Source organism: Hoplias malabaricus, chromosome 7, assembly GCF_029633855.1.
Source record: "Hoplias malabaricus isolate fHopMal1 chromosome 7, fHopMal1.hap1, whole genome shotgun sequence".
Lineage (NCBI taxonomy): Eukaryota > Metazoa > Chordata > Actinopteri > Characiformes > Erythrinidae > Hoplias > Hoplias malabaricus.
The window spans coordinates 15704739-15716310 of NC_089806.1; the positions used below are offsets into that span (position 1 = coordinate 15704739).

An 11572-nucleotide genomic window follows, 5' to 3' on the forward strand; every position below is an offset into this window, starting at 1 on the left:
TCTTTCCCTCATCTAAAATTGCTTTGCATTTACTTTACAGTGGCTTTGTAAAAAAATCAAATAATAAATTATGAATACCTCAAAAAATTAACATGGAAACTAATTTCATTACGCATTTTATTTGTATTAAATTTCAGACATTTCAAGCTAATCTCTTTGTAAAAACACCTATTTAACACTTTGAAACTTTAAAATTTTCTACTTTATTAACTTTATTCCATGGGCGAGGACGTTTCTGAAAATATGCAAAAATGTAATTTCACAAACTTTGTCTAATGATTAGATAAATCTGAAGTGAATCTAGTGTCATTAAAAGCCTTTATTGATATTTGGTCAGTACATGAAATGAGTTGAAATCAGAATATGAATCCGACAAGATACAGCTCAGAAAAAAACTACACACAAGTTCAACCAAACTTCTCTTGTCATGGGAACAGAAAACAGTTTTTAAAAAATGTTACCATCAAGAAACCAAGGACATTCCGAACCAACATGGCAAGTGAAGAAAACCTGCAGATCAGTGACCTAAACCAAGCATTATGGAACAACAAAATTTTATAAAGGATTTCTGGTTTTCAGTGAGCAAATTAAAATTTACAGGAACAGTGGTGTTCAAATGGCTGAGGTTGCAAAAGAGAAACGTTTAAAACCTTAAAAAAAAAAACAAATCCAATCAGAACTACATATTCATTCATGTGGTGCTCAATGAAATTGGCTTTCTGAAAATGTGGCAAAAGAATCAGTCATGACTGAAAGTGGTTTAAAAAAAAAAATAATAATAATAATCTTGGATCTTTGATTTCTCTTTAAGCAAAAACTAACTGGCCCTAAATGTGTGGCTTTTGTTTGTCATGAGTATAAAAACAAAACAAAAAACAGAAACAAACCAAAACCAAAAAAAAATAAAAAATAAAAATGAAAACAGTACATATTAAGAAATATTACAAAACAGACCCTGCAGAGGCGCTGGAAGCTACCGAGTTGGTGGCAACAGTAGCAGCAGCTGCAGTGGAGTCCAGGCCGTTCTGAGCACTGTGACGTGTGCTTGCCGTCCTATTGCCCTTGGAGACAGTAGCAGCCTCATGGGAATCAGCATTGGAGTCTGTGTCGTTAGAGTGCTGGGTCACTGACGTCTCACTGCCTGTTGGAGAGTCCACACTCTCATAACCTGCGCTCAGCTGAGTCACGTAACCTTCCCCACCTCCCTGGCTCGCTGCATCCTCTGAGTGGTTGGAGAGTTTTGACACACCCCCATGGGCAGGGCTGGAGACTGAGGGTGACAGTGGGTAATCCTCATCTGCACTGCTTGCTTCCCGGTACAGACTGGACCCAGACGTGCCCCGTTGAGACGAGTTCCCATTGGAGGGTCCGTTGGACACCCTCCCGCAGTCTTTCCCCCCAGCAGAACTTGCAGTGGGCGTTGCATCTGTTTGAGTGCCTGGCTCTGAATTAGAAGGGGGAGAGGGGGAAGTCCTGCTAGGACCAGCTCCACTTGAGCTGCCCTGGGCCTGCTGGGAGAGCTGCTGCTTGGTTTCCCTCAGTTGCTGCTGCAGAACCAGGATGGTGCTCTGCATGCCCTCTACCTCCTCATCAAGCTGAATAATGAAGTCATTTAGCTCTAAATGATGAAAAGGAAATATCAATTGTTAAAATTAGTGTACATTTTAAATAAAAATTACATTAACTTCAAACCGAGACATCAGTGAATAAAACATCGTATTGCATTCACAAATAAATAAATTTATTCATGACTCCAACATTTTTCAAAGTAGTGAATAATTAGAGGGTTTATTTTTAACTCTAAAATTTGTTTTAACTTTTCATCCATGCAGGAGATTGTCTGGCAAATCATGATATCTCCCGATACAATGGTTTTGTTTAATAAATAAATAAATAAATAAATAAATACCAACCTATAATGCACATCTTACTAATGATAATCTTAAAACAATGAGTGTCAACCCGAGTGTGTGCTTGTGTATCTGCACATTAAAAATTATTTCAACATATCACTGTTCTATATTGCCTGTGTTAGCACCATATTTAAATGTCAATATTGAGGAAAAATTACAACACAGTATTAGTTCAACCCTAATGACAAGATAAAAACATTAATGACTATGTTTGCAATTAATAAGTTGAAATACTAACAGGGAAGCATTAATTTTGCTGCGTATATAAAACTAAGAATAGAAAAACCTTCTCTCACCATCCTGGCTACTCTTGAGCTCTTCGCTGTATTTCTTCTGTAGGGCAAGTTCAGCCTCTAGCTGGGCAATGCGCCCTTGTGACAGCTGCCTGCCCAGCTCCTGGTTCTCCTGGATCAGCATACGGCACTTCGCCATCAGCTTCTTACCAGTCTGGCTGCAAGGGAGACAAGTCTGACATCACATGGTGAACACAGCCACAGGCACAATACGGATGGCCATAGCAACTGCCAACCACTGGGAAAATTGCAGTCCCTTAAGCACACTTGTCATTTGTCAAATGATGACCTATGACATTAAAATGATTTATGAATGACAAACAATTATGAAAAATCAATGAACACTTATCAAAACATCACACCAATAATAAATTAAACAGATGAATTGCTCAACCTGTAAATGTAAAGGTTAGTAGTTAAAATGTCACCTTGTAAAATTCAATAAACTTAATTATAAAGTGGCATCAACAATTACAAACAGACAGACCGCAAACAATGATGGTTTACCACTAGATAAGCACCACACCATGGTTATGGCAATATCCCTATACATAGCTTGTACCCTTTTAAAACCCCAATACAAACCCTATAGGTTAATGTAATATGCTTACGGCAATTTTCTCTTCGTAATCTATTTGTTGTGCAAGAAGTGGCACTGAAATACAACTGCCACAATATACAACCAATGCCACTTTCAATATTTCCATTGAGCATAATACCGTTCTGTTTTCTATGGGTCAGAGCTGCCAAAATAAATAAAAGTTACTATAAAACTGCACTTCATAGGCACAGTTAAATGTACAACAAATTATGACAGTAACAGGCATGGTGTGACAATTAGAAGTTTATATGTTTTTGATGGACACACCTTTGTCGGAAGCCTAAGACAGAAAAAAAAATATTTTTTTAAAATGTTTCAAAATTCAGAAAAACATCCATAATTACTACTACTGCCTAGAATAAAACCAAGATGTTAAATTAGTTTTAAAAATTTTTGCAAGGAAATTCTGTGGGATTTTCAGCATGATAAATCCAGAAAAAACAAAAGAACCCTTGCCTGGACAAAAAAAATCCTATTAACATTAAGATCTCATACTGCTGGCCTTTAAATAACAGAAACACAGTGGCGGCAATATGAATGGCAGCTCATAATGAATCACAACGTGTGACCTTTGTGCAGTACATGAAATAGGCAGAAAATAAAATCAGAAGCTAAATAATGGATATGAAAAGATCATGTCCCAGCCGAGTGCGCTAAAGTTAATTTTGTTCTAAAGCGTATTCAAAACCATGCACAAAAACCTCACTTTGGATTCCCGGTATTAGTACCTAAAGCATTAAATGCTACAACAAAAAAGAGAGAACAACACTAGACAGTTCTGTAACCACAAATGTGTCACAAGGAACAGCTGCTTATAAAAAGTATCTAAATTTGTGTGCAATTTAAAATTGAACAGGTGCTTAACTCTTGGATCTCTAACTTGTAATCAAAGGACACAGCAGCAAAGACATACATATAAACAGTTTCTTATCTAAGACATATGAGCGTTCACAATGAAATAAAAAATTGCAACTGCAGCAGTGTCTTGGCAGTTCCTTTTAAAATGGTCCATTACTAAACCTGGGCCAATTGTGCTTTTTCCCCCTCCTTTTTTTGTTATTTCCTAAAAATCACACTGCTGTAAGTGCAAAGAGCATTTATAAGAACAAACAAAAAAGCAAAATATAAATTCAGGAACACAAAAAAGAGAAAAAGGAAAAGTTAAAACACTGTACCGTCTCTTGCACCGATGTGATGAACATTAATCAAAGTCTCTGAAGACCAGAGGGTCATACCCTGTCCCCAAAGTATTACATCATTACAAAGGCTCCTCCCCCAGAGTCTTAGGATCGTTAACTCCTCTCATTGTATTACATCACACTACTGTTCCCCTCCCCCATGTGCCTTCTAAAGTCTTACCCAGAGTCTTAAGAGTCTTGGGAGTTCTACATTGATGGGGGTAAAAGAGGGGAGATATTCATGTGAAACATATTTTATAGGGGTCATGGTTTAAACGTTTTTTTTCTTTTCTTTTTTTTTTTTTTTTTTTTGCTTAAACTACAGTTCAAACAGCTCCAGAGCCAACGCCTTTCTCAAGTCTCTTTCAATGGCCGCCAACGATTTATTACAGCAAACTGTCTAACATGAGTTGTTGGGGCTGGAAGGAGGGTTTGTTTCCGCCGTGACCACCTCTTCAGGCACAGTCCCAATTCCTTCAGGCCTCTGAACCATGAGGGGGTGTGGGGAAGAGAAAGCTGAAACAACAGTGTCACCTGACCAAAACTGTCTTTTCAGTTTCTGTTCACTTTCATTTTTACATTACTGTATGATAATAGCAGCACAGTACAAGAGAAAAAATGTCTTTCTGTTTTTTTGCTTTTAAGTCTGAGTCTTGTTGTGAACCATAGTATTTCGGTCTTCCCCCACTATTATCTGCACTCCTGCAGTGGAGAAAGTGAGGGGTGAGTCAGGAAAGTCTTGACTTTTGTTTGGAGGGGGGGAGTTATTTTAGTTTACCTATCAGGTGTAAATTTCCAGGCACTCAGTTCATTTTGGGCTTGCTCCAGTTTGTCTTTAGTCTGTTCCAGTTCAGCCTTCATTTTGAGGAAAAATAAGTTGATGGCTGGGTCCACCATAGAGGATCTCAGCTGTGCTGCACTGGGTTGCTGGACTTGCTTCAGGTACTGAATCTGGGTCTGCAAAGGGAAGAAAAATGTTAGAAACTGTTTTCAGTGAAGAAAGGATTTAGAATAGAAGCAACAATGCAAATCCCCTAACTGAGGAAAGTAAGGGCCATGTATATATATATTACATGGCCCAACAGATATTCCTGTAGACATTATTTCAAAAATTAAATAAATAAAATTGCTAAACAAAAATATTAGACATAATTATTCAGCTGGACTATTAACTGTAAAGCTTCCACCAGACAATTTTAGTGTAGTGTCATGTGTTGATGATGGAAAATTAGATCCAAAATGTATAGACCTATCACATCCAAAATAAACTGGGCTACTTCTGAGGTTTAACAGCAACAAGAGCTGATCAAGAAGGTAAATTACTAAGAGACTAGGATTTAACATGTGAAGAGTATATCATGCAACTGACATACAACTCAAAAGGTATTTCTATTTGCTATTCTGAAAGGCACTACAGAAAATCACCTGAAATTAATATACATTTTAAATCAGTTTACCTTTTATGACAGACAGGATTATATTCCATTGTGATGAACTGATGCTATTAACAACCTTCAATATCATGAAAAGCACATGTTACCTATTGTCTACTACTTATGTATTCCACTGTCTATTGCTTTGTTTAAAGTTAATGTGTTTATAATTTTCTGAGGCACATAGGCAGTGAAAAAAAAAAACACTGCTACCTGTATAAAGGGCTGACAAACTTGACAATATGCCTATGTTAATGGTGTGATTTTTTTTTTGTTTGTTTAAGCATTAAAGATGTAAATGCATATAAAATATGTTAACCTTTGAGCTCACACATTTGTACTTCTGTCAGACCTTTAGCTCCTAATTATTTGAGAGAGAAGCAGACACTTGATAGGTCTCACTTGTGCTTATCCCAGAGTGAAGCACAAATGTGATGAGGTAAATATTGACTCTCAAATAGTAAAACCTCAATTACCAACTATTTAAACACAGATACAGTGCAAAATGGTTTAAAAAGCTTTGCAAATTCTGGCTGATCTAAAATTGTTAGCATCTTATCAAATATTCATTCTCGGTGGGTCTGGAGCCTACCCTGTATCACTGGGTGCAAGACAGGAACACACCCTGGAGGGAGCGCCAGTCCATCACAGAGCACCAGACACTCACGCTATCCCTGACACATACACACCTATGGACACTTTTGCATGAACAATCCACCTACCAATGTGTGTTTTGGACTTGGAGAAGAAACCAGTGCCTTTTATCAGGTATGAGAAAATACACACATTTTCTTCTTAAAATATTTTCACATTGTCATTTCACTTTAAACATCTAGAGCCACGTTTAATTTCAATGTGTCCTTAAACTTTCTTGCAATACAAATTTTACAAAATCTATTTACTTAATTTGGACTGGAGGATGAGGCACTCACAGGAAGTCACTAGGACTTGGGACCAAAACACTTACTGTGCATTCCTGCATCTCCTGCTCCTTAGTGGCCAGCCGCATCACCAGAATGTTCTCTCTGCGTGCAGACTCTTGCTGTTGCTGCTTGAGCTTCTCCTCGGACTCTTTCAGACTAGTCACATCATTGGCTGTAGATATAAAATATCATGCAAAATTCAACATTGTTCAACGAAACTATGCACAAAAGCAATAACTGATTCTGACCCTTGGAATCACTGAGCAATATATAGAATACCAGTGTTATGACTTACAATTTAAATCTGCATATTTTTCCTCCAACACCTGAACATACGCTTCGTGTTGTTTCCACCTAAAATGGAAGGAGAGCAATAGAGCAAAAAAAAATATTTAATGTGTTGAATTTCATTTTAAAAACATAATAAACAATAAATTCTCATCATTACCTCGTACATAGCTCCTCTCTAGTCAGGGTCTTCATGTCAGATTCACTAAGACGAACCTGGTGAGAGAAAAGTACAATAAACCGAAGTGGCAGCAATGCTAGCTATCGGATTAGAGACTGCGACAATTTGCTCACCTTCTTCGGAAGGGGTTCTTCGTTAGTCATCTTGATCTCTGCAAGAGGATTAAAAAGAAAACACATGAGACGCGTTGATCTAATTCGGTGCTCCTAAAAAAGCAAATCACTAGCTCTTTAGCGATGGCAGCTCTATTTGCATGAAATGGCCTCACGAAAAATATGCGTGGTCACGCACTCTTAACCACACGTGTTCTGTATCCAAACACAAATGGATCATAACAGAGAGTGTAGACTACAAGCTACTGGACCCAGATGGGTAGGCTGGACTGGTATAGTTGGGTTAATAACAGCTGGAACGAATTAAAAGACGCTTAATTGTTTCTTATTCAAGTTTTCCTTTCCACCTTAAATGCTACCAAACAGAATGTAACTGCTACACCATTTAAGGTGGAGTGGACAATTCGAGTGAGGATCCTCGTTGCATCTTAGCCAGTAATTTAGTTAACATCAGAGTATATATCTTTATTGCTGACACACTACGAGTTAACCTGTTGAGTAAAGAAGGTCAATACTAACATATTTTATGCAAACATTTTCGGGCGAGTCTGTCGGCTTCGTATTCGCGGTAGAGAGTGACCGATAGCAGCGCTGCTGCTGTAAACGGTGTTTTAATAAAATCAGTGGACAGCGGGGCCAGATAAATACTATCATCCACCAGACAATTTTAGACGGTACTAACTTTAAACAGCAGAACGGAATTGAACCATAGTCGCGGGGGTTGGTCGTTACTTAATGTACTACCCGCCGGCTCCGTGTACTATCAGTTTCTTGTCACAAAATGGCGGAAAAGGAAGAGACTCTCCCTCCACCGAGGAGCGCAGCCTGTTTACCCCCAACGAGAAAAAACAACACCGAAATACTTACAAGCCCTGAGTCTGTTAGACCAAGATGACCAAAAAACGCCTTATTATCACGTTATATGCTAGCAAATCGTCAAATTTCTTATTGTATTTCAGTTACAAATAGACCCAGTCGTAAGGTTAACACGAGCTCGGCGTCGCCGCCATCAGCGCGCTGTTCCGCCGCAGAGCTTGGACTAAGGGGCGGGGCTCAAGCGCGGATATCACGATTAATTCCTTTTGTCGCCGTTTAAAACGTTATCTCTCTTTAAAATATACACTATGAGCTACAAAATGCGAATTGATAAAAAAATAAATAAAATAAAACAGTAAAATAATTGAAAAAAATGAACACAAATGAGGCACGATATGTTATATTCGATACAATTATCCGATAGATATAGTGTCATTACTATGTCAAACAGAAACTCCATCCAACCATCCATTCATTATCTGTAAGCGCTTATCCAGTTCAGGGTCGCAGTGGGTCCAGAGCCTACCTGGAATCATTGGGCGCAAGGCGGGAATACACCCTGGAGGGGGCGCCAGTCCTTCACAGGGCGACACACACACTCACACATTCATTCACACACACACCTACGGACACTTTTGAGTCGCCAATCCACTTACAAACGTGTGTTTTTGGACTGTGGGAGGAAACCGGAGCACCGGTTATTGTTTATTAACAGCTCTCCACACAAACTCTGCTCACAGCTAAACCAAAGACAATTGAAAGCCTCGTCTAACTTTCGATAAAAGAAGAACCACTGTCAAACCAAAGCTTGTAACAAGGACAAGGCCAGAACCCAGTGACGGTGTGAGGAGTATGTGAACTTAAGAGAATTTAAGTATTTTTCCACGAGACATTGTATAACTTATATAAAAGAGATGTATCACAATTACACTTAGCTAAGTAACATGTCAACGCACATTTTATATCGACTACATTTTAATGATGTGGAGTGGACCAATCCGTGCCCCCCTCCCAGAGGATAATGGTACGGTCCTGTTCCAGTTCAAGTTGAAATTTCAAGGACAGGTTTAGGCTGTAGTGATGGGAATTTCGGCTCTTTTTGGGGAGCCGGCTCTTTTGGCTCGGCTCTTCATGAAGAACCGGCTCTTTCGGCTCCTAAATGGCTCTTTGTTTTACCAATTATTTCCACTGGTACAGAACAATATTACCTACATTTTACATGACTATATGGACAAAATATTATTGTTCAATATTAAAAATAATAAATAGTGTTGCAATGGCCAATTGTTTTATGGCTGTCTTGTAATAACTCACTGATTGCACGCACAAATTCAATTGTATAAATAACTGGAGTTTTATTTAAAGACCTTAATAAAATATCACTTGTAAACTCTGAAATACAGCCAATGGAACACAAAAGGTAGGTATTACAAAATAGCTTATTAAATTAAATAATCATCCATTTTTGGGAAATAAAATAAACAACAACTCTGCAAAGTGCAAAACAGCAGCATTCAACGGTAGTGATTAAAACAACAACTGTCAACAAACATTTAACTGATTTAACATTTTCTTCAACTATTTTTTGGAAGGCAGATTGGCATTCAGGAAAACCAGGTGTCTCAGCTCGGAGGTTTGGAGGGTTGGAGTGTTGGAACTTGCTTGTTGTTCTCTGATTGGTTGAATGACAAGCCTTAGAAAAAAATGGCTCGGTCTTAGACGGGAACCGGCTCTTATCGTTCACTTACAAGAGCCGGCTCTTTGAACCGGTTCGTTCGCGACCGACACCTCACTATTAGGCTGCAGAGAGTGAGAGAGAGCGAGGCAGACAGGCTGCTGTTTAGAGCTCACATTTAGGCACCTGTAAGCAAGAAATAAGAACATGTTGAGCAGAGTTGGACATGTTCGCAGGTAATTTTATTGTTAGACAACTAGAATTATTGAAGCCTGTGATTTTATTCGCCGTTTATTCTGCTGAAGATTAAAACAACGCTACTGACGCCATTTGTTAGCCTAAGTTAGCTGCTGCTGCTTAGTTTTTCATAGACCTCAGTGAGTTCACTTAGCTCACATTAACCAGTCCAGCACTACAGCCTTTACCAGCTGATTTATAACCCACTTCGCTTCACCGTAGACGATGTTAGACCGTAATCTACTGTATTTCACTACTCATTTCTGTCGATAAACTATGAAACAGTAGTTTTTGTTACAGTGCTCTTGGTTTATTATTTCTGCCAGTGTTAACTTGCTATTAGAGGCAGCTTATGTGAAGCTTATCTGATTAGTTTAAAAAGAATTCCACCGATTTTCTAACGTTTGTGTAACCACACGTCTGAAGGGTTTAATGCCTCTGTGCTGCCCCACAAAATAATTGACTAATGTCTCATACATGACTTAATGACAGGTTTAGACAAAATTTTGCTCTGCAGCTTTTACCGTATACAGTTCCATAGTTTTAGCCTTGCCAACAATACAATTAGGAGACAGGTATAATAGTCATTATGGATGTTAAATTATTTGCCTTGAAGTCCTAATTGCTTCTGCTTCCACCACCACCACCACTGGGGTTTGTGACATCCCTCCCCATCCTCCCCCTTTTACAATAAACTCCTGAATGTTATTGAAAATTAGCAACCACAGAAACTCAGCCATAATGTGGAAGACTTCAAAAAGTTACAGCAGAGCTGCCGAATGCTGAGAAGCATAGTGTGTAAAAGTCATCAAAGTTCTGCTGACTCAGTTACTGCAGAGTTCCAAACCTCCTCTGGCTTCAACATCAGCACAAAAACTGTGAACTGGGAGATTTGTAGCATGGGTTTCCGTTGCTGAGGAGCTGCATACAAGCCTTGCATCGACCAACACAAAAGTTTGCTGGAATGATATAAAGCATGCTGCCATTGGACTCTGGAGAAGTGGAAACATGTTTTGTGGAGTGATGTATCACACATCTCTATCTGGCAGTCTGGGGTTGTAGTATGTCAGGAGAAAGTTACCTGCCTGACTGCAGTGTGCCAACTCTAAAATTTGGATTGGGTTGAGGGGTAAGATGCTTTGTGGTGGTTTTTCAGGGTTCGGCCTAGGCCCCTTTGGTCCAGTGAAGGGCAATCTTAATGCTTAAGCGTTCCAAGACATATTGGTCAATACCAACTTTGTGGGAACAGTTTGGTGAAGATCCTGAATAGTTCCAGTCTGACTATGCTCCAGTGCACAAAACAAGGTCCATAAAGGCATGGATGGATAAATCTGGTATTGAAGAACTTGACTGGTCTGCAAAGAACCCAGACCTTATCTCCATCAGATTTTTTGGGATGAGCGAGAACACAGATTTTGAGCTTGGCCATCTCGCCCAACATCAGTATCTGACTTTACAAATGCCTTACTGGACGAATGGGCACATAAAATCCCATTCAAGTGTAATGTGTAGTTGCACCAATGTGTTTGACCATATAGTGTATTTAAAAAGGAAAAATCTAACATCAGAAATACTCATATAGCTTTTTGTTAGCTGCAGTAATGATGATGCCCTTGTTAGTATATCCATGCTGTTGGCCATATACTATCCTGTTCTGTTTTACCTTGTCTACAAACCATTTACGAGTTATTTACTTTTTTTCTCAATCTAACATCAGGTGTGCAGCCACCTTGAATCCCTTCGTGGGTGTGTTGGCTTCCAGACTGAAGCACTCACTTCCAGACCTCCCTTATGACTATGGAGCACTTGAGCCTCACATCTGTGCTGAGATCATGCAGCTTCACCACAGCAAGCACCATGCAACATATGTCAACAATCTTAACGTTGCCGAAGAGAAATATCATGAAGCACTGGCCAAAGG

At 39.0% G+C, this 11572-nt stretch overlaps 2 protein-coding genes across 4 annotated transcripts in view; one reads left to right on the plus strand and one right to left on the minus strand.

Moving 5' to 3' along the window:
* Positions 1 to 210: 210 nt before the first annotated feature.
* Positions 211 to 7966, minus strand: wtap (WT1 associated protein). Of its 3 annotated transcripts, none has more exons than XM_066677244.1 (8): positions 7791 to 7966; positions 6924 to 6961; positions 6790 to 6845; positions 6637 to 6695; positions 6386 to 6513; positions 4764 to 4942; positions 2210 to 2364; positions 211 to 1618 (listed from the first exon to the last, which is right to left on the minus strand). In XM_066677244.1, exons 2-8 carry the CDS (start codon positions 6951 to 6953, stop codon positions 942 to 944), a joined length of 1284 nt encoding a protein of 427 aa, XP_066533341.1. In that variant the 5' UTR covers positions 6954 to 6961; positions 7791 to 7966; the 3' UTR covers positions 211 to 941. The 3 variants fall into 3 exon arrangements, with proteins under 3 accessions (XP_066533341.1, XP_066533343.1, XP_066533342.1); XM_066677246.1 differs by lacking the exon at positions 7791 to 7966 and adding an exon at positions 7606 to 7702; XM_066677245.1 differs by lacking the exon at positions 7791 to 7966 and adding an exon at positions 7443 to 7537.
* Positions 7967 to 9501: 1535 nt separating this feature from the next.
* sod2 (superoxide dismutase 2, mitochondrial) overlaps positions 9502 to 11572 on the plus strand; it is a 3311-nt gene continuing 1240 nt past the window's right edge. The window contains exons 1-2 of the mRNA XM_066676605.1: positions 9502 to 9650; positions 11369 to 11571. Of these exons, the coding sequence (XP_066532702.1) occupies positions 9622 to 9650; positions 11369 to 11571 (232 nt within the window). The 5' untranslated portion in view covers positions 9502 to 9621. The remainder of the gene's footprint in view (positions 9651 to 11368; position 11572) is intronic.